Source organism: Macaca fascicularis, chromosome 12 (assembly GCF_037993035.2).
Source record: "Macaca fascicularis isolate 582-1 chromosome 12, T2T-MFA8v1.1".
Classification (NCBI taxonomy): Eukaryota; Metazoa; Chordata; class Mammalia; order Primates; family Cercopithecidae; genus Macaca; species Macaca fascicularis.
The window spans coordinates 100,457,858-100,480,495 of record NC_088386.1 but is presented as its reverse complement, the minus strand read 5'-3'; the positions used below and the strand labels follow the sequence as shown (position 1 = coordinate 100,480,495).

General features: G+C 41.7%; 1 protein-coding gene across 5 annotated transcripts in view; it reads right to left on the bottom strand.

The window, feature by feature from the left end:
- PARD3B (par-3 family cell polarity regulator beta) overlaps nucleotides 1-22,101 on the bottom strand; it is a 1,095,296-nt gene extending 1,073,195 nt beyond the window's left edge. For all 5 annotated transcript variants that reach the window (XR_001484068.4, XM_005574020.5, XM_005574021.5 and 2 more), the window contains exon 1: nucleotides 21,474-22,101. Coding sequence is in view for 4 of the 5 variants with exons in the window: in XM_005574020.5 (XP_005574077.3) it covers nucleotides 21,474-21,593 (120 nt within the window). In the remaining variant the exon portion in view is untranslated. The remainder of the gene's footprint in view (nucleotides 1-21,473) is intronic.
- Nucleotides 22,102-22,638: the final 537 nt, after the last annotated feature.

Genomic DNA, 22,638 nt, shown 5'->3' with positions numbered 1-22,638 from the left:
GCAGACAATAGAACAGACATTTGTACACCCATGTTCACAGTGGCACTATTTGCAATAACCAAAAATGGAAGGAACCAAGTGTCCATCAATGGATAAATGAATAAACAAAATGTGATACATGCATACAAAGAAATATTATTCAACTAAAGGAAATTCTGAAACATGATACAACATGGATTAACCAAAGACATTATTACGCTAAATGAAATAATCAAGTCACAAAAGGACAAATGGTGCATGATTCCACTTCTGAGGTACCTAGAGTAGTCAAATTCATACACAGAAAGTAAATGGTGGTTGTCAGAGGCTGGGGGACTGGGGAGTAGGGAGTTATTATTTAATGGGTATGGAGTTTCAGTTTGGGAAGAAGAACAAGTTTTGGAGGTGGGTGGTGGTGATAGCTGCACAACAATATGAATATACTGAACGCTACTGAACTATACACTTAAAATGGAACGTTTTATGTTATGTACGTTTTAACAACAAAAAAAAAATCCAACATAAAAGAGGAGGATTAGAGCCTGGGCACAGTGGCTCAAGCCTGTAATCCCAGCACTTTGGGAGGCTAAGAGGGGGGCAGATCACCTGAGTTTGGGAGTTCAAGACCAGCATGGCCAACATGATGAAACCCTATCTCTATTAAATGTACAAAAATTAACTGGATGTGGTGGTGGGCACCTGTAATCCCAGATACTTGGGAGGCTGTGTCAGGAGAATCACTTGAACCTGGGAGGCAGAGGTTACAGTGAGCCAAAATCACGCCACTACACTCTAGCTATGGAAACAGAGCGAGACTCCGTCTCAAAAAAAAAAAAAAAAGGGAGGTTTAGAAAGCCTGCTTTCTTACCTACAGGTATACATACATTTTATGCCTAAACATACTAAAAAAAGATGAAACTGACACATTAGAGGTCTCTGATCTATGGAAGGGAAGCAACTACTCAAGAAAAAAAACAACCCTGAGGAAAACAATAAACAAAAATATTAACAAAGTTGTCTTTACATTGTCTTTATAGATATTAGTAATTTATATTATGTCTTATGCAACAGAATATTTTCAAATAGTTTCGTTGCAGCATCATTTTGAAAATAATCACTAAGGATTTAAAGGAAAAGGAATTGATTTTTTTAATGCAGACATGATGAGAACTTTATAAGACAAACATTGTTGTAGTTTTTCAAGACAGAAATGAAAAAGCCACTGAAACACCTTATAAGGTATCACACTGCATTAGCTGGAGAAGAGCACACAGTAATTGAGACACTGAGAAAGCGTTGTACAACTGACATTGCTGAAGGTCTGCTGTGTAAGTTAGTTTAAAAAAAAAAAAAAAAGGCAGTGCCACTTCCTAACGACACAGCAACTCCTCAAATGAAAGGTTTGCCTACAGACACAACGACTGAGTTCATATCCCAACTGCAGAGCTGTACCCTTGCCTTACAAATGGATTATAAAATGACTAACTGGTGCTGATGCTGATTGAAGATTTTTTTTTTAAATGTGAAGTTCTGAAAATAAACACTGGTGCTTAAACAGTCAATGTGTTGAATAACTTTTGGAATCTCATGGTTTATCCTTGAAACAACTATGTTCGACACTTGCACTACTGGTGCCTTAGCTTGAATGGAGGTAGTGACACTAAACTATACTAGCAGTCATTGTATTCATATTATTCACTGCCACTCATTGGCAGTTTAAAAAAGGTAAGAATGTCCTTGATGAAGCAGTTAAAATGTTATCTCTTGACCCTTGATTTCACATCTTTTTGACACTGTGTGTAAAGAAATGGGAAGTACACATAAAGCATTCTGCTGCATACTGAAGTACAATGGTCACCTGGGAGAAAAGCACTCCTCTGACTGAGTTGCAGGCTGAACTAACTAGTTTTTTACGGTGCACCACTTTTGCTTGAAAGGAATGACTGGCAGATGAACTCTGGATATTTATTCTTGAGCTATTCGTAGATATTTCTTGGGAATAAATGATGTACGCCTTGGCACTTGAAGGAAAACAGATGACAGTATTTGTTGTCAATCATAATCCAAAAATTAAAAATTTTTAACACCTGTATCCACCGTGAGCTTGATAGCTTCTCAATAGATGTTTCGGATGAAACTGAGAGTAATGTTAATATGTGTGGTTTTTTATGTTATGTAAAGAAATATGTCAACATTTGGAAAACTGATACAACTCAGTGAACTAACAGTTTCCAAATGACCAGTATATGGTCTTAAATCACACAGGAATAGAAGATCAGTGAAAGTACCACATGAACCAATGCATTGTAATGGAGCACAAATATTTCATTGGTTGTGATTCCAAATTCAACACTGCAATGAACCTTTAAGAAACCATGCTGAAATGTCACTCCCAAGATTATGTTATATTATATAATAGTCCGTGTTGAGAGCTGACTTGCTCTAGAGACTCCCTGCTGGCTGGATAAAGTAAGCAGTCGGACTGAGAAAGCCCACGTGACAAGGAACTGCAGGTGACCTCTAGGAAAGAAAGGTAGCCTCCAGGAGCTGAAGGTGGCCTCTAGCTAGTAGCCAGCAAAAAGCTAGGCCCCTCAATCCTACAGAAACAAGTAATGTGTTCTGCTAACAACCTGAGTTAGCTTGGAGGAGATTCTTCCCAGTCAAGCCTCCAGATGAGAGTGCAGCCTAGGCAATACCTTGATTGCAGCCTGCTGGGTCTAAGAAAAGGACCCAGCTAAGCTGTGTGCACACTGCTAACCCACAGGAACTGTGATGTAATAAATATATTTTTAAGCAAGAAAAAGAAACGATCACTTACTGAATTTTCATGTAGTATATCTACAAAAAGCCGATCTACAATTATCTGACAAAGCTATTAAAATGCTTCTCCCTTTCCAACTACATATCTGTATGAGGCAGGATTTTCTTCATATATTTAAATCAAAACAACACGGCAACAGATTGAATGAGAAAGCAGATTTGAGAATCCAGCTAATAAGCCAAACGTTAAAGAGATTTGCAAAAAATGGTATACAGTGCTATGCTTCTCACCATATTTTTTTTCGTTTTGTAAAGTAGTTATTTTTCCTAAAAATAAGTATTTTAACTTGTAATGGGCACTTTGTTATTTTAAATCTAATGGAATATATTTTTTAATTTCTCACTTTTGATTTCTAACATGGTAAATATAGATATAATGCACATGAAACATTCCCTCAGGTCTTCCAAGAAAATATGAAGGCAAAGGGGTGTTAGGACCAATAAATTAAGAACTACTACGATGCTTCTACTTCCATCATCTCTGCCACATGATCCACTCTACCTCATCCTCTACTGCATTTGTCTAAATTCTATCCATTTTCACACTTGGCCATTCCAGCCTACAGCGAGCTCTCACCCTTCTGAGTGCCCAGGAAACTCATCTGGCACCTGCTTATGGCTTTCCTCATTTTGAAATGTATGCATGTGAAGCCCCAAAGGAAAGGGACTGAGCCATGTGGGGGACATGACACATGTTCCAAAACATTCCACCTGCCACCTCTATAAAGAACGTAATTACAGAATGAATAGGAATGCAATCCATACCAGCCACTGGGCTTCAAGCAATGCTTAATAAATCAGACCACAAAGGATGTGACATGAGATAGAATTTAGGACATACATGAGTCTCAAAAGTGTCACCTGAAAAGGTAAATGAGAACAAGGAAGCAGATACCAAAATGTTTACAGGGAGAAGGTAGTAGATAAGTCAATCAGACCAATAACCTCCAATTCTCAATAATACAGAATGAATATTATATGTGGACCATTTTGGAGCAAAAATATGGGAAATAGAGTAACATTGTAAGAAAGGCAATGAGGAAATCAACAGAATTCCCCCAATGTATCTTATTGGAAAAGCAAGAAAAAATGCATTAAAAACAAATAGCCACTATTATGGGTTGAAGTGTGTTCTCCTCCAAAGCACAATATGTTGAGATCCCAGTCCCCCCAACCCATACCTATGAATGTGACCTTATTTAGAAACAGGGTCTTTACAAATGGAATCAAAGTAAGATGAGGTCAGTAGGGTAAGCTCCCATCCAGTATGACTGGTGTCCTTATAAATGGAAAAGAGACAGAGAGAGAGAGACAGCGGGAGGATGGCGTGTAAAAATGGAGGCAGAGATTGGAGTTATGTCACCATAGCTCAGAAATGCCCCGGGCTGACAGAAGCTGGAAGGAGCAAGAAAGAATCCTTGTCTAGAGGCTTTGAAGGAAGCATGGCCCTGCCAACACCTCAAATTTGAACCTACAGCCTTTAGAACTGTGAGAAAATAAACCTCTCTTGTTTTAAACCATCAGTTTGTGGTATGTTGTCATGGCAGCCCCAGGAAACATACAGTGATGGAGTGAGGGACTCCTTACAACCCACAGTCACATTTCCCAAGTGGCCCTTCCTCAGCCACAGACAAAAGTGAAACAAGAGAGAGAAAAATCGGAAATGCAAATCTAGTTATAGCAACCAAAAAAAATTTTTTTTTACTAGAAATATTTGAACCGCAGTTATTTTTCTTAAGGTTCTGTGAAAATGTTTCTGATCAAACACGGCTGTCAAAACTCAAGCCCACTGAATCTCTATAAATGTGCCTATAAATACAGAGACAAGGATTATTTATCCATGTTACACTTCCTCAACTCTTTGCTACAAAAGGAAGTAATCCAGACCTAATATTTAAAGTTACCAATACTATTACTATGTCATGACAAAAGAAACACGAGATGACAAGTAAAACTCTTTCAGTTTCTCCAAGATTTTATCAAGCCATGGGGACTTCTGGGCCAGTATGACTCTTAGCTCACACACTAGCCATATGCAAGTCTCAAGATCCAAAAATTATCTCTATTACACATACAAAGTACTTGGCATTACAATCCACAGAAAACTTCATATATTAACACCTACAATGTACATTTGATTTTTAACTTCATTTTAGAAGTTTAACTTCAGCCTCACACTTCGGTTAAATCTATAAGCAATCAGATCTTAGCGCTGTGAGGATTTCTGAGTCACTTGACATGATGGTCCATCCTGTGTTCCTAAACATTAGGAAGCTCCAGTGGTTTTTTACTGTAGGCCCGAACCCATTAGTGGAATCAATTTAGCACACCCCAACTACTTTTTCAGTAAAACAAAATACAATTTAGAAATCAGAGGGCATCATTCACAGTAAAGGTAAGTACTCTCCTTAAACTTTTGTTTCAGTAGGGGGGTGTGTGTGTGTGTATGTGCGCACGCGTGCGGATGTGCGTGTGTGTGTGTGTGTGTGTGTGTGTGTGCGTTGTAGATACTGAGTAATGCAGGCAAATATTTCTTACTGTCTTCATCAGTCCAAACTTGGGCAGTAAACCATCAAGGGACAATGCTCCTAACAGCAGCAATCCCTTGCCATAGTTTGAGACCCAACAGGCCAGGGGAAGGAGTGAACTTAATACAGGGGAGATGGCCGGGTGCGGCGACTCACACCTGTAATCTCAGCACTTTGGGAGACCGAGGTGGGTGGATCACCTGAGGTCAGGAGTTTGAGACCAGCCTGCCCAACATGGTGAAACCCTGTCTCTACTAAAAATACAAAAAGTTAGCCAGGTGTGGTGGCGCACACCTGTAATCCTAGCTACTCGGGAGGCTAAGGCAGGAAAATCACTTGAACCCTGGAGGAGGAGGTTGCAGTAAGCCAAGACCACCGCGCCACTGCACTCCAACCTGGGTGACAAGAGCAAAACTCCATCTCAAACAAAATAAAAATAAGAAATACAAGGGAGATGAGCACATAGGGCTGGAGCTGTGGCCTTTAGGAAAGGGAAGCAGCCAGCCCACAGTGACCTGGCAGGAATGGAGCTGCCCACCCTCTTGATTCTCTCACTGGGGCCTCCCCAGTGGCCGACCCTAACTAGAAGCTAGAGGCCAAGAAAGTCCACTCAGCTCAGCCTCCTGGGTCACAGAGGGGACTAAAAAAGGGACAAGAGTGGGTCCAGAGGAGCAAAGGAAGATTTCCAGCCACTGTGACTACCAAAGTCTAAAAGCCACCCATATCAGTTTACACTTTCATTAACTGAGCCTAACAACTTTTATTTCTGAGCACCAGATCGTTCCCACATCTGCCCTCTAATCCTAACCTTGAATCAAGGTTCTAACCCAATGCTGAAAAACTGGCGCAAAAGATTGGCATCTTTACCCAGGATTTCTGATTTCTCCAGGCCCTCACACTGCTCACCAACCCTTTCATCTGTTCTCAGTCTCCCACCTCTCCTATCCCTATCTATCAGGCTCTGTAGAACAAAGGACATGTCTTCGTTATCTCAGAACCCCAGGTCTGGGTGGTTAGAACATAGGCATATTCACCAAAATGTTTGAGAGACTGCTCCCTCTCCCCAGTTCCACCTAAACATCTCTTCCTACTTACAGTCAACCCCCAAGCCTAACTACTTTGCCCCCTAAACCTCAAAGCTCATTTCTGCTTCTGCTTCAATACATCTAACCTCCACTCCCATAGCAGGACCTGAGCCAGTTCTTCCACCTCCAGTCCCGGCTCCCTCTATCTCCACTCTCTAGGACAATCAATAAAAAAGGTAGGTCCAGGCCAGGCACGGTGGCTCAAGCCTGTAATCCCAGCACTCTGGGAGGCCGAGACGGGCAGATCACTAGGTCAGGAGATCGAGACCACCCTGGCTAACACGGTGAAACCCAGACTCTGCTAAAAAATACAAAAAAACTAGCCAGGCGAAGTGGCAGGCGCTTGTAGTCCCAGCTACTTGGGAGGCTGAGGCAGGAGAATGGCATAAACCCGGGACGCGAAGCTTGCAGTGAGCTGAGATTCGGCCACTGCACTCCAGCCTGGGCGACAGAGCCAGACTCCATCTCAAAAAACAAAACAAAAAAAAAAGGTAGGTCTAACAATATCTCCACCCTGCCCCAAATGCTTCCTTAACTCTGGCTTTGATCCTTTCTCATTCCCTACTACCCCTCCCACAACTGTCCTGGAGAAACTTCCCACAATTCTACCCTCTTCTCCCCAACCTCCTCCTTCAAGCAAAACATACATGTTTACCTTCAAACAGCGGTAGGCTGCCCCCACCCCTCCCTCATGTCCTGCCCCATCTTCCACTCCTACTGCCCTGGCAACTGTCCATGTATCCTTCAAACCCCTGGCCAGGTACAGCTCATGGAGTGAAATCTGCTCAACTTCCTCACCTCCCTTGCCCCAAAGCTCCTTGATCATACCATGCCCTGTTTCCATGCTTCTCTATGCCTGTTAAATCTATAAGCACACTGGTGGCAGAAGCTGTGTCTTATTTTACTATATAACCCCAGCAGAAAACACAATGCTGACCCAAAGTCACTGTCTAAATCCTCCTCCATGTGACCAAAGTGACTTTTAGATGATCAGATTGTTACAGGCAATCTTCACACAGGATCCCCTAATTGGAAGTCTGACTGAGACCTCACTGAGTACATGGCACATTTTATTATTATACTTTAAGTTCTAAGGGTACATGTGCACAACCTGCAGGCTCGTTACATAGGTATACATGTGCCATGCTAGTCTGCTGCACCCATCAACCCGTCATTTACATTAGGTATTTCTCCCAATGCTATCCCTCCCCCCAACCCCCACCCCAAAAAGAGCCCAGTGTGTGATGTTCCCCACCCTGTGTCCAAGTGTTCTCATTGTTCATTTTCCACCTATGAGTGAGAACATGCAGTGTTTGGTTTTCTGTCCTTGTGATAGTTTGCTCAGAATGATGGTTTCCAGCTTCATTCATGTCCCTGCAAAGAACATGAACTCATCCTTTTTTATGGCTGCATAGTATTCCATGGTGTATATATGCTACATTTTCTTAATCCAGTCTATCACAGATGGACATTTGGGTTGGTTACAAGTCTTTGCTATTGTGAATAGTGCCACAATAAACATACATGTGCATGTGTCTTTATAGCAGCACGATTTATAATCCTTTGGGTATATACCCAGTAATGGGATGGCTGGGTCAAATGGTATTTCTAGCTCTAGATCCTTGAGGAATTGTCACACTGTCTTCCAAAATGGTTGAACTAGCTTACATTCCCACCAACACTGTAATAGCATTCCTATTTCTCAACATCCTCTCCAGCACCTGTTGTTTCCTGACTTTTTAATGATGCCATTCTAACTGGTGTGAGATAATATCTCATTGTGATTTTGATTTGCATTTCTCTGATGATCAGTGATGATGAGCATTTTTTCATGTGTCTGTTGGCTGCATAAATGTCTTCTTTTGAGAAATGTCTGTTCATATCCTTCACCCACTTTTTGATGGGGCTGTTTTTTTCTTGTAAATTTGTTTAGGTTCTTTGTAGATTCTGGATATTAGCCCTTTGTCAGATGGGTAGATTGCAAAAATTTTCTCCCATTCTGTAGGCTGCCTGTTCACTCTGATGGTAGTTTCTTTTGCTGTGCAGAAGCTCTTTAGTTTAATTAGATCCCATTTGTCTATTTTGGCTTTGTTGCAATTGCTTTTGGTGTTTTAGTCATGAAGTCCTTGCCCATACCTATGTCTTGAATGGTATTGTCTAGGTTTTCTTCTAGGGCTTTTATGGTTTTAGGTCTAACATTTAAGTCTCTAATCCATCTTGAATTAATTTTTGTATAAGATGTAAGGAAGGAATACAGTTTCAGCTTTCTATATATGACTAGCCAGGTTTCCCAGCACCATTTATTAAATAGGGAATCTTTTCCCCATTTCTTGTTTTTCTCAGGTTTGTCAAAGATCAGATGGTTGTAGATGTGTGGTGTTATTTCTGAGGCCTCTGTTCTGTTCCATTGGTCTATTTCTCTGTTTTGGTCCCAGTACTATGCTGTTTTGGTTACGGTAGCCTTGTAGTATAGTTTGAAGTCAGGTAGCGTGATGTCTCCAGCTTTGTTCTTTATGCTTAGGATTGACTTGGCAATGTGGGCTCTTTTTTGGCTCCTTATGAACTTTAAAGTAGTTTTTTCCAATTCTGTGAATAAAATAGTGGTAGCTTGATGGGAATGGCATTGAATCTATAAATTACCTTGGTCAGTACAGCCATTTTCACGATATTGATTCTTCCTATCCATGGGCATGGAATATTCTCCCATTTGTTTGTGTCCTCTTTTATTTTGTTGAGCAGTGGTTTGTAGTTCTCCTTGAAGAGGTACTTCACATCCCTTGTTAAGTTGGATTCCTGGGTAATGTATTCTCTTTGTAGCAATTGTGAATGGGAGTTCACTCATGATTTGACTGTTTGCCTGTTATTGGTGTATAGGAATGCTTGTGATTTTTGCACATTGATTTTGTATCCTGAGACTTTGCTGAAGTTGCTTATTAGCTTAAGGAGATTTTGTGCTGAGACAACAGGGTTTTCTAAATATACAATCATGTCATCTGTAAACAGGGACAACTCATAGAGTTTAACATCCTCAACTTGAGGCAGCGGACAAGAGCAATGCAGGACACATTTATCTGGAAGATACTTGGCACTGCATCTGATAGAGACTAAATTGAGAGAAAACCTTTTTAACCGGCCTGTCTTGATATCCTGCAATTCCACTACATTGCAATCCAAAAAATGAGAGTTCAGCAATCAAAATGGTTCAGCCCAGCAACAGGGGGCAGACTCAAATTTAGTAGCTCCTAAGACAGAGATAACATGCCTGTCAAAAATAAATAATTCATCAAAATTGAGATAATCCAGATAATTTTAAAATCAACATGAAATTAATGAATGCTGAAAATCAAACATTTTCCAAACACAAGAGACGGCATCACAGAAATCTACATGAAGCAAAAAAATTATGTTGCTTCATGGAAAATCCAGAACTACAGAGCACTTAGTCTGAAAAATCTAAGAAGCAAGTCAACCTGTCAGAATTTGAAGCTGTTATTTAAGACAATCAGTGTGACAGATATAATGGAACACTAAACTACTGCCTACAGCAAATGTGGAGATGATTAGGCATTTGAAGATAATCAAGAGAGAAGTTGCATTTAGATTTTTTTTTAAATGTATATATACAGTATATAAAGACTCCAAACTTACAAACACCGTGTTGACTACAAGCTCATTCTCATTTTTATTTTAAAAATGTGGAATTTGACATAGTTTAGCAAGCATTTATAGTATCTATACTATATATCAAATATGTGCTAAAAACAGAGATAAGAAAATAAATAAGATTCTCTGTTCTTGGGATATAGAGACGATAAGGAGGAAGCAGATCCAAGAGAGATCACTTCAAAGCATCAAAAGAAATTTCTGAGTGACTGGACATGTGGTGGAATATGAGGGAGGTGTGAAGGATATCCAGGTCTCTGGATTACACAACCAAGTGAATGATGGTACCATGTGCGGAGCAACAGTCTATAAGGAATGGGGCAAGCAGATTCACAGAGAATAGAGTGGGCTTGAATTGTCTGTGGAACATCCAGTAATGAAGTCCAGAGGCAGGCAGATATTGGGTTCTGGAGCAAGTTCAGGGCTAGAAGTGTGTATTTGAGGGTAGGTGAAGCCATGCGGTGAATGAGATCCCATGGAGGAAAAGGCCAGAACCCCAGTGTACCAACATACAAGAAGATGGTAGAGAGGACATCTGTGAAGCCTAAAAGAAGACAGATGTTTAAAAATCCTGAAAATCCCCTGGGTGACAGAGCAAAACTCCATCTCAAAAAAAAAAAAAAAAAATCCTGAAAAGCCCATGGGTAGAGAGTTTTAAAAGGTGGGACATCATCAAAAACAAGAAGTAGAAGGTAACCATGGACTTTAGCTACTAGATCTTGATAATTTTGTTGAAAACAGTTTTGCAGGGGAAGGTGTGAAAACCAGCATAACCGAGTGATGAGGCCTTAACAGACATACTACAAAGTTAGATCATTTATTCCCCTATTTTCTGAAAATGCTCCATTTTAAGTTTATACACATTTTAGACTCATGCAAATTAAGCAAAATGTGAGTATATTGGTAATAAAATGGAGAGCTACATTAAGACAGCATGAAAATCCCTTAGGGCAGCACCCAAGGACCATCACCATCTGGTCCAAATTAGTGTGTACACCCACTCCTCTTCAGGCTACGCTCAACTTTTCACAACTCCCTCAACCACTTTCTTCCCTCCACCTAGAAGGTCTTATCTCACTTTTCTCCTGGAAAATTCCTCATCATCTTTCAAAACAGCTTCAGTGTCTTCTCTTTCAAAGGTCATTATTTGTCTATATTGTATCCCTGCAAACATACCACTAAAGCAAAACTGGCTTATTCACGTGTGTGCCTCATCATCCGGGAGGCCATGAAACTCATCAAAGCAGAGAGTGGTTGCTTTATCTTCACAGCTAGTAGAGCCATTCTAGCTGAGGCACCAGACATGCGAGTGAAGATGCCATCTTGAGCATCCCAGACCTAGAAAACATCACACAGAAACTTCCCCCTTGTGCTTGGTCCAAATTCCTGACCTACACAATCATGATGTTGAGTGGTATTTTCAGCTACTATATTTTGGTGATAGTTTGTAAATAAATACAAGAGATAGCTGCAACAGGTGGTGATGGATGCATGGTAAAAGAATGACTTCTTTGAAAAGAACTTACTGATACTCTACTATGACCTGGTGCTCTTCTAGGAGCTAAGGGTTCAGACATGAACAAAAGAGACAGCTATCTCTACCTTTATTGAAGTTAATATTCTAGTGGTGGAGACAAGAAATACAGTTAAAGTAAGTGGTATGGTAGGAAGAATGAGGTCTGCAGATAGAACTAAATCAGGGAATGGCAATAGAAAGGGTGGTCAGAAGGTTATAATTATAAGTAGGGTGGTCAGGAAGGTTTCCTGAAGAAGAAAACAATTATTTCAGATGGAAATTATGAAAGAAGCAGATAGGTGGATAACTGAAAGAAAATATTTTAGGAAGAGAGAAAATAGCACGAAGTAAGAGTCTGTCTGGCACACTTGTATAACATGACAAGAGATCAGCATGACTGAGGCAGGAGCACAGAAGGCTGTGTGGTAGATGATGAGGTCAGAGAAGTAAGAGACAGGGTGCTGGAGTCCCCAAGACCTTCCAGGTTCAATGATTCACCAAGATAACTCAAGGAACTCAGCATATACCATGCTCATGGATATCAAATTTTTTTAAGACAGCGTCTCACTCTGTTGCCCAGGCTAGAGTGCAGTGATGCAATCTCGGCTCACTGCAATCTCCACCTCCCAGGTTTATGCAATTCTCCTGCCTCAGCCTCCCAAGTATCTGGGATTACAGGTGTGTGCCACCACGCCCGGCTAATTTTTGTATTTTCAGTAGAGACAGGGTTTCGCCATGTTGCCCAGGCTGATCTTGAACTCCTGAGCTCAGGTGATTCACCCACCTCAGCCCCCCAAAGTGCTAGGATTACAGGTGTGAGCCACTGTGCCAGGCCCTTTGTGGATATAATTAGTGAAAAAATACAAAGCCAAATCAGCAAAAGAAACTGGCATTCAGGGTGAAGTCTGGAGGAAACCAGACACAAGCTTCCAAGGGTCTTCCCTTAGTGGAGAGGACTTGCTTAATTCCCGCAGCAGTGAGTTCTTACCACATGTGTGAAATGTTGCCTACCAGGAGCACTCATTAGTGACCCAACACTCAAGGTTTTTACTGTGGACTGATCACATAGGCACCTTCTGCTTAGCATGTACAAAAATTCCAGACTCCCAGAAAAAGACCAGGTGTTCAGCATAAGCCATATTGTTTGCAGAAACAGTTTTGCACAGTGAGCCATTCCGATAAGGGAATGGTGGTAGCCCTCCACAAATCTGACTTTCCAGATGCCACCAGCCAAGGCCTAGCTTCGCAAGCAGGCTTTCTAAGGATAGTAGTCTCAGGCCTGCTATGTTAACTTTTTTCTGCACAGATAGTCAGATCATGTAGCACTTCAAAGGCCATTTAGGAGAGATGTGAGCCATCAGAAGATCTTCAGTAGAAGAATTACATGACTAGAATTTTTAATTATCACTCTAGCTTTTGTGTTAAGGAGAGACAGTAATGTGGGAGTCTTGGAGTCAGAAATGGAGACACTAAAGTCTATCTAAAGAAAAACATAATAAAAAACAAGCTCCAGTATACCAACAGGAAAGAGACTGAAAAGTTGTCAGATTCCAAATCTAGTATGAGAGCAGAGCCAACCAGATTTGCAGACTGACTGTATGTGGATCATGAGAGAAAAACATTGGTCAAGGGTGATGACAAGCATTTCTGGCAGGACAGCTAGAAAGATGGCCTTGCCATTTAATGACATGCTTAGATTGTAGGAGGACTTGATTTGGAGTTGGGGATTAGGAATTGATTTGGGCACATGCTATAAGTGTGAGATGCCTACCAGATGTCCAGGCAAAGGGTCAAGAAGACAGCTGTATATAGAGCTGGCAGTTCAGGGAAGACATCTGGGCTGGAGCTACCCCAGTGATATTTGGAACCATATTACTGTAAGTAGAGAGAGATGGGGAGATTTTAAGAATTGAGTCCTGGGGTACTGCAGCACTAAGAGGTGGAGGAGGAAAGAAGGAACCAGCCAAAGAGCCTGAGAATGGACAATATATAGGAAAAAAGTCAGAAGAGTGTAGGTTCCAGGAAGCATGTGCTTAAGATGTTTAGTATTTTTTAAATTTTTTTATGTCCATAAATTATTGGGGGACAGGTGGTGATTCATTACATGACTAAGTTCTTTAGTGGTGATTTGTGAGATTTTGGTGCATCCATCACCTGAGCAGTACGCACAGCACCAAATTTGTGGTCTTTTATCCCTTGTGCCCTTCCCACCCTTTCTCCCTGAGTCCCCGAAGTCCTTTGTGTCATTCTTATGCCTTTGCATACTCATGAGTGAGAACTCCCACTTATGAGTGAGAACATACAATGTTTAGGTTTCCACTCCTGAGTTACTTCACTTAGCATAATAGGCTCCAATCTCATCCAGGTTGCTGCAAATGCCATTAATTAACTCTTTTTTTATGGCTGAGGCATATTCCATTGTGTGTGTATGTATATGTATATGTGTGTATATACTGTTTCTTTACCCACTCGTTGACTGATGGGCATTTGTGTTGGTTCCACGTTTTTGCAGTTGTAAACTGTGCTGCTAAACATGCATGTGCAAATATCTTTTTCATACAATGACTTATTTTCCTCTTGGTAGATCCCAGTAGCAGGATTGCTGGATCAAATGGTAGTTCTACTTTTAGTTCTTTAAGGAATCTCCGCACTGTTTTCCATAGCGATTGTACTAGTTTACATTCCAACCAGCAGTGTAGAAGTGTTGTTCCCTGTTCACCATATCCACACCAACATCTAACTTTTTTAATTTTTTTGATGATGGTCATTCTTGCAAGAGTGAGGTGGTATCGCATTGTAATTTGATTTACATTTCCCTGATCATTAGTGATGTTGAGCATTTTTTCATGTTTGTTGGCCATTTCTGTATGTTCTTTTGAAAATTGTTTTGAGAATTGTCTATTCATGTCCTTAGCCTTCTTTTTGATGGGATTGTTTGGTTTTTTTCTTGCTAATTTGTTTGAATTCATTGTAGATTCTAGATATCAGTCCTTTGTCAGATGTATAGATTGCAAAGATTTTCTCCCACTCTGTGGGTTGTCTGTTTACACTGCTGACCGTTCCTTTTGGCATGGAAAAGCTCTGATTTCAAACTATACTATAAGACCGTAGTCACCAAGCAGCACGGTACTAGTATTAAAATAGGCCCATAGACCATTGGAACAGAATAGAGAACCCAGAAATAACCCAAATACGTAGAGCCAACTGATCTTCAAGAAAGCAAACAAAAACATTAATTGGGGAAAGGACACCCTATTCAACAAATGGTGCTGGGATAATTGGCAAGCCACATGTAGCAGAATGAAACTGGATCCTGATCTCTCACCTTACACAAAAATCAACTCAAAGTGGATCAAGGATTTAAATCTAAGACCTGAAACTATAAAATTCTGGAAGATAACATTGGAAAAATCCTTCTAGACACTGGCTTAGGCAAGGATTTCATGACCAAGAACCCAAAAGCCAATGCAATAAAAACAAAGATAAATAGCTGGGACTTAAACTGAAGATGTTTAGTATTTCTATCAGTCGAGAAGCATCTAAATCTCACTAAAAATGACCCAGATTTTTGTTCACTGCTCCTCGTTGGCCCACTCTCCGCCCAGTACCAGAGACAGAGGATGTACATCCTCAGCCTGTTGCACCAAAGGTATAAAACTGAGGCCGACCTGGGTTTACTCTCCAACCCAGCTAGTTTTTGTGCTAGTGTCTAGGTGCAGCATTTAAGGTTTAAAGGCTCTCTCTACCACCTGTGGATACCAAAGAGTAGCTGAAGATCCCTTTCTAATGCAAAGTTCTCAACAGAACTGAGTAGCAATGTCAAGTTAAGGACTGCCTGGGATCTGGTCTTTAAGCCAGTGGTTTCCAAAAGCAGCTGACAGAACCCATCAGAAGAACATTGGACCTGAACTGTCCATTAAGGCAAGCCATTTGTGGCGATTTACATTTAAGTAAATTAAAATTTAAAATTCAGTTCCTCAGTTGCACTAGGCACATTTCAAATACTTAACAATCACATGTGTCTAGTGGCTGCCCTATTGAAAGGTGCAAATCTAGAACATCTCTTCATCCGAGAAAGTTCTATTGCACTACATTGCTTCAGATTTTCCAAGAGAGGCCCAAAGTTCTGAATGGTTAACACACTCCTCAGATGTCTTTAACAGTACACTCAGAAAATAGTCTCAAAAAATCTGACATTACCATTTGCCCAACTTCTTCAAAGGGAATCTGTGGCACAGAACACCCTGGGAATGAATTCCTGGTTAACTAAGCCACTTGATTAAGCATTGGGCCTTAAGCTACAAATCAGGGCTGTGGCTCCCAGTTGCGCACAGGGCAATTAACTCAGTTCAGATAACCAGCCAAACCCGGTTCAGCAAACCCTATGTGCATGGATTATACACACAGGGTGTGTGGGGATGTGTATGTGAGAGAGAGAGGAAGAGAAAGAGGAGAGAGGGGAGAGAAGGTCCAGGAGCACAAACTCAAATGCCCACAAGCAGGCCAGGCAAATAGCAACAATGCATTAAGGCCGTAAGTGAGAAAATAAGCACAGAGTAAAACAATCAAACATGACAATAACTTATCCTCACTGTTAGGGAAGCAATAATGGAGACTGGAGCATTAATAATTATTTCTAAAGAGAACAGAGGTGTCTCAGCTCCAACTGATGGTTGCTATGTGGGAAAGTAAAGCCCAGCATTGTCAGAGCTTCTGATTTGCTTTTCCCCCAAAGAAGATAGGAATCTGGAGTTTTGCATGAAATCTCAAAATATTTAAACGCTGACAACTAAGTCAAAATATAACACTGAGCAGACCTACGAAAATATGTCTGTGGGTCACAGCAGGCCCAAGAGCCCTCTGTTTGCAAACTTAGAAGCTGCTCATTGCAAGCTGAGTAGCAGAACCAAAACCAAGTTGGAAGCATGTGTAATGCTGATGGCGAGTCAGTTCTGTCCACATGCTGTAAAGAAGTGAGGTCTGAATAGGAAATAAAGCACTCAAGTAAGTCAGTGCCCAATAAATTGAAAAGCATTTGAGGAATCCAGTCTGGGCCTAGCTTGTGTATACAAGAACCTTAAAATCTATTTAGGTAACAAGGCATCAAAGCCTGAAAAGTTTAAAAATTCAAGAGTTCTAGCCTATTCCTCCAGGCTACTCCCACACATTACCATACCAGATTCTTGTTACTACACAAACTCTCTTAGATTCTGATCCCATAGTTAATCAGGGAATGGAATTGTTAGTCTAATCAGACTATTCCCAGTTCTGGGAAGCTGCCTCAACTTGTAAAACAAACTTATTATTCAAAATATCTGAATACAGAAAACATTCATCTTGAAAACACTATCAAATATAATTTTTCCTTTTTAAAAAAGAGTACTCACATATACAGTCAGATCCACAAATTGGCCTTTGTAAATTCCAGCAGGCCTGCTATCCCATGAATTCAATGCTCTTATTTCTCATTCATTCCAACCCCTGAACACACTATACGTCCTCATTACTAGACAAGTCTTTCCCTTATTCACTTCATCCTCAGTGAATACACACACACACACACACACAGTCGGCCCTCCACATCCATGCATTCTGCATCTGTGGATTCAACCAACCACAGATCAAAAATATTTAGGAAAAAAACTATCTGTACTGGACAAATACACACAACTTTCTTGTCACTATTCCTTAAACAGTATAGTGTAACAACTTTTAAATAGCTTTTACATTGTATTAAGTATTATAAATAATCTAGAGATGACTTAAAATATACAGGAAGATGTGTGTAGATTACATGCAAACACTGCAGCAGTTTATATCAGGAACTTGAGCATCTGCAGATTTTGGTATCCAAGGGAAGTCCTGGAACCAATCCCCTGTGGATACTAAGGGACAATTGTCTATATAAAATGAATGTTCACTTTAAGCAATTATTTAAGCAGCTTCTATAGGAAGAATTCTCTAAGGGTAGGAGTAGAGGGTAGGAGTAGGAGTATTTCTAATGGCACTAAAAGGTCAATAAATACTCTGACAAATTCCATACTTTTATTTGTTGTTGTTGTTTTTTAATGAGAAAAGGCCAGAAATGTCAAAATACAATTTGAAAAACAATGTGTAATAAATTCACTTTCTGTAAATCAGTGAAAGATGCTTAAAAGGTTTGAATCCCTGGATGGCAAGGTTTTAAGCCCTGTACTTCGTAATAATAATCCCATTAACGAATAACACGTATTGTGCATAATAACAGGTTGGTGCATAGATATCTAAGACACAGTATCTGCCATCGAAAGAGTTTAAAATCCAATGAGTTCAGCAGCATGAAAAAATTAGAAGAGTAGATTAGTGATTCTCAACCTTGGCTGGGCATCAAAATCACCTGGAGTGCTCTTTAAAATACCTATGCCCAGGACCCACTCCTAACCCAATGAATGAGAATCTTGGAGAAAGGGACACAGGTATTTCTAATGTTTAAAATGTTAAATGTGAAAATTAGAGGTGACTGATGTTCAGCCAGGGTTGAGAGTCCCTGCAGGACACAGCTCAATTACCCATTCACCTGTGACACATAATTTTGATGATAAATTTAACTAATTACTCAATGATCCCCACCATGAGCACATAAGAAGACAATCACTTCTCCACTAACAACTTCACTAAATTGGATTTGGAGGCTGGGACACTGATAAAGTGTCAGGATTCAGAGATAAGCAATCCCACAGTTCTCACCTCTCAGTCCACCACCTTTCCAATGGAGTTCATCGAATGGCGGCAGGAACCTCAAAGGCCCAGACTTCAGAAGGTAAATAAAGCCTTCTCAAAAGCTCCCCCTGTATCTTCAGGATTGCACCAACCTCTGGCCTTATCTGATATTGATTCAGGGGGCTCCCAACATTCCACAAATACGTATTCTTTGTTCTCAACAAGCAGTGGTTACTTCTCAGATGCTGTGCATGAAATCTAGAATGGTATCCTTGGGCTTCACTTACTTTCCAAACTTTAGAAACCTCACCTTCCATCCTCAATCTTGAAACCCATCTTTCTCCCATCTAAATGACTCAGTGCCTCAGAAAATAGTACTTACTTTACATTCATGTTCCCACCAAATTTGTTTCTTTATAGCACTCCCCACCTGGATGTCTAAGATCTTGCCCATTTTCCCATTTGTAGTTAGACTGAGGAATATTTTCCACAGATGATTTGTAAATCCTACAATATTTGCCTCAGAAACTGGATTTTCTACATGTAGACCTCATAAAATATATAATTAAGAGAAACTTGTGGATGTCCCATCACTATTCAAGAAGCAAAATTGCTATTTTTAGGTTGATGTGATATGGCAGTTGTAGATAGAAATGTCTTTTTAAAACAAGAATTAAAAATAATATGGATAAATTCCAATTCATAACAACATATATAGTACTAGGCTATGCAGTTAATGGCTGAGAGCAAACATCTAGAGACACAGTTCCTGGTTTCTAAACCCAAATCTACCACTTACTTGTCATGTCTGTGTCTCTTTTTCCCCCGATTTGTAAATCGGGATAATAACAGTACCTACCTCCTAAGGTCGTTGGGAGAAATAAGTCATAAGCATAAAGCTCCTAAAACAGGGCCCCTGCACAGAATAAGCACAATACATGTTATTTGTTAGTGTGATTATTATTACGAAGTGCAGGGCTTAAGACCTTGCTGTCCAGGGATACAAACCTTTTAGGTGTCTTTCACTGATTTACAGAAAGTGAACTTATTACATATTGTTTTTCAAATTGAATTTTGACATTTCTGGCCTTTTCCCATTGAAAAAAATAAAAGCATGGAATTTGTTAGAATATTTATTGACCTTTTAGTGCCATTACGAATACCATTTAATATTAGTTAAATCTTGTTAGGATTACAATATTATTTAAAATGAAACTATGGGAGAAGAATACTTGGGGAGGGGAAATAATCATCACTTACTTCTTAAAATGAAATTTCAAAAGTGAAAAAAAGAGGAAGGATTCATACGCTGCAGGTGACCTTTAAATGTCACATTCACTAATATATAAATGTAAACAGAAAAATATAAGTCTGGTAATAATAGTAAACTGATCAATGCAATTACATTGTTCTGTGGTAAGTTACGTTTCCAGTCCAGAATATCAATAGCTTTTTAACACCTTTTAAGATCAAATTATAGTGCATTAAATATCAGCTGGTTAGTTCTCTTCATGTTATTTACAAGCTTGTAGTTTCTCTCTTACTTGGACAGCCTCCTGTACTAAACTTCCAAATATACAAGATTTGAGGGCATAAATTATTTAATAGTTAAAAGGTAACTTCAATTCTGTAAGACAATCCTTCAGTAAGATCTATTTCAATCTGTCTGGAGTAATGTTGTTACTATTAACCTTAGCTCACTTTCAAAAGTTAGTGAAATACGATTTAAAAGAAAATCGGTTACTTGTTTAAATCTCAGTTAACTCAATTACATGATTTAAACAGCAAACACTATTTTAACAATGGCAAACACACACACCCGCACACACATGCACACATTGCAGATTTTCACTTAGCTTTCTAAGCCACTTTAATATTTTCCCTCCTCTACCTCAATTCCATCAGTAAAGAGTTCATCTTTAGGGGTTATATTTAATATATTAATAGACCTTTCATTGTACTCTCCTCCAGTTCTTGAGAATCCAAAGCAATATACACGTATTTATCCAGAGCTGAATTTTTTTTTTCTGTATAATAATTCTTAATGGAGGCAAAGAAGTTGCAAGTATTTTCTTAAACCCCTAGGCTATATACTTGTAAGAAACAATTACTTTTATGCTTTGGATAACCGATAAGAAGTTAAAGGAAATGAAAACTTACATTTTTCTATCACTAGATTGACCAACCCACTATTTTAGTCACATGGCATGAGATCAAATATTAAGAGAACAATTGACCCCTAAAACAAGAATTTGTGACTTGCCCTGTTTGAGGAAGATTTGGGACATACAAAATGTTCCATGTGAAGATTCAAAAAATTAAAAGGTTATTCAATGCCTTCATTTAAAAGTTTCATTGAGGAAGTCCCAGAGGCCCAATGTTACCCAAATACTTGGCGTAAGTTCTACTGCCAGATATTTTCTCAACATGTATTGAACGCTTTAAAACAACTGTCACTTAATTTCTACTTGTTCCTGACTTCAGCTACAGAGCTAGGGACGTCTTTCTCATTTTAATAATCACTCAGGACCTGACAACAGCCCACACACATAGTAAATGCTCATAGAATCTGTGACAAACTGAAAACACTCAAAATGTAGACAGGTTGGCTAAGCAAACAGCGTTCTCCCACCTGAGTTCCTGCCCAAGTTACTGAGACAGGGCAGCTCACATGGCTGAAACTCCAAAGGCCCCATCAGTTGTTAACTTCCGAGTATGTGTCACTTGCACAGTCAACTTTCTAACTCCAAGGAGCCTAAGTGAGGCGGGCCTTAATGGGTCAAAAATCACACTTAGGTGAGCAGCACTTTCTAAGACGTTCCCTCAAACAAGTTCTAAACCAGTGCTCCTCAAACTTCAGTGGGCATTCCAATCACCTGGGGGTCTCCTTAAAGAGCAGATCCTGAGTCGGTGGGTTTGGAGTAAGTCCCCGTATTGTGCAGTTCTAAGGAGCTCCCAAGAGAATCCAATGCTGCGGGTCCACCCACGACCCTCGGAGCTCAAGGCCCACAAATGCCCAAAGACACCCAGATGACTACTCTTAGCAATCGACAACAACTTCAGCTACAGGCAGTGCCCCATAATCCCCTGGGTTTTCTGCATCCTCCCTGAGTGTGGCCGCCGGGTCGCACCTGGCAGGTGCCTTGACTGCAGCCGCGCCCCCCTCCTCCGCGCCGCGCTCACCTTCTCCCGGGTCTTCAGGTACCGCTGCAGCGCCTGCTGGGTGAGCTCGCCCACGCGCAGCTGGCCCTCCTTGCAGGGCACCACGATGCCCGTCCTGCCGAAGCACACGGTCACTTTCATCCTGGCCCCCGGCGACCACGCCGGGCCGGGCCGAACAGGTGTCTGACCCCGCGGGCGCAGCCCCTACTCTCGGAGGACGCCCGGGGCCCGGGGCGGGTGGGCCCGGAGACCCGGGGCGCCGCTCCCCGGAGCACCCTGAGGCCCGGGGGCTCGCAGCAGCGCCCCTTTCACCCGGGCAGGTGGCGGGAATCGGGGAGGAGCGGCCGTGGAGAGGGGTTACCTCCCAGGTGCCCGGCGGCCCGGGACGCGGCGGCTCCGCGGCCCGGCTCCTCCTCCTCCTCCTCCAGCTCCTGCTCCTACTCCTGCCTGGCCCAGGCGGCTGCTCCGCGCCCACCAAAGCGGAACTGCCGGCCCTGCCCTGTCGCTGGCCGTGGCCCTGGCCCTGGTGGTGGTGGCAGGGCCGGCCCCAGGCCCCGAGCTGGAGTGGGCGGCGGCGGCGTCGCGCGGGGCCGGAGTTGGGAGGAAACTTTTGCGCCGGCTCCCAACTCCTCCGCGGCGCCCGCGCTCTGGGCTCCCGCGGTCCCGGGGCCGGCCTGGGCCCGGCTCTTAAAGGGGCCGCGGCGCTCCCGGGCCCCGCCGCGCGCTGGGCGACGCCGTGCCCCGGCCCTGCGGGCCGGTAACTGGAGCCCGGGAGCCTCGTCTCATCACCTGGGTCTCTGCCTGTCTCTCTCCCTCTCGCACGCATGCACACGGAGCTCTGGGGAGTTGTAAGGCGATCCGAGGGCTACACACTCGGGGATTGAAACCGGATCTCAGAAAGAACACCCGAGGGAAGAGCGAGGAGACTGCAGAGCTGCACCTTTCACAGGAGGGGACTGCAGCAAGATGCAAAAGGAGTCCAGGAGCAGGTGCTTCTCGTCACGCCCGCCAAAAACACCCAAGGGGCGAGGCTGCCAGGTGCTGAGATGCAAGCGTGGCCCGAGGAGCCTAAGAGAGGCGGGCCTTAATGGATCAAAAATCACACTTAGGTGAGCAGCATTTTTTAAGACGTTCCCTCAAACAAGTTCTAAACCAGTGCTCCTCAAACTTAAGTGGGCATTCCCAT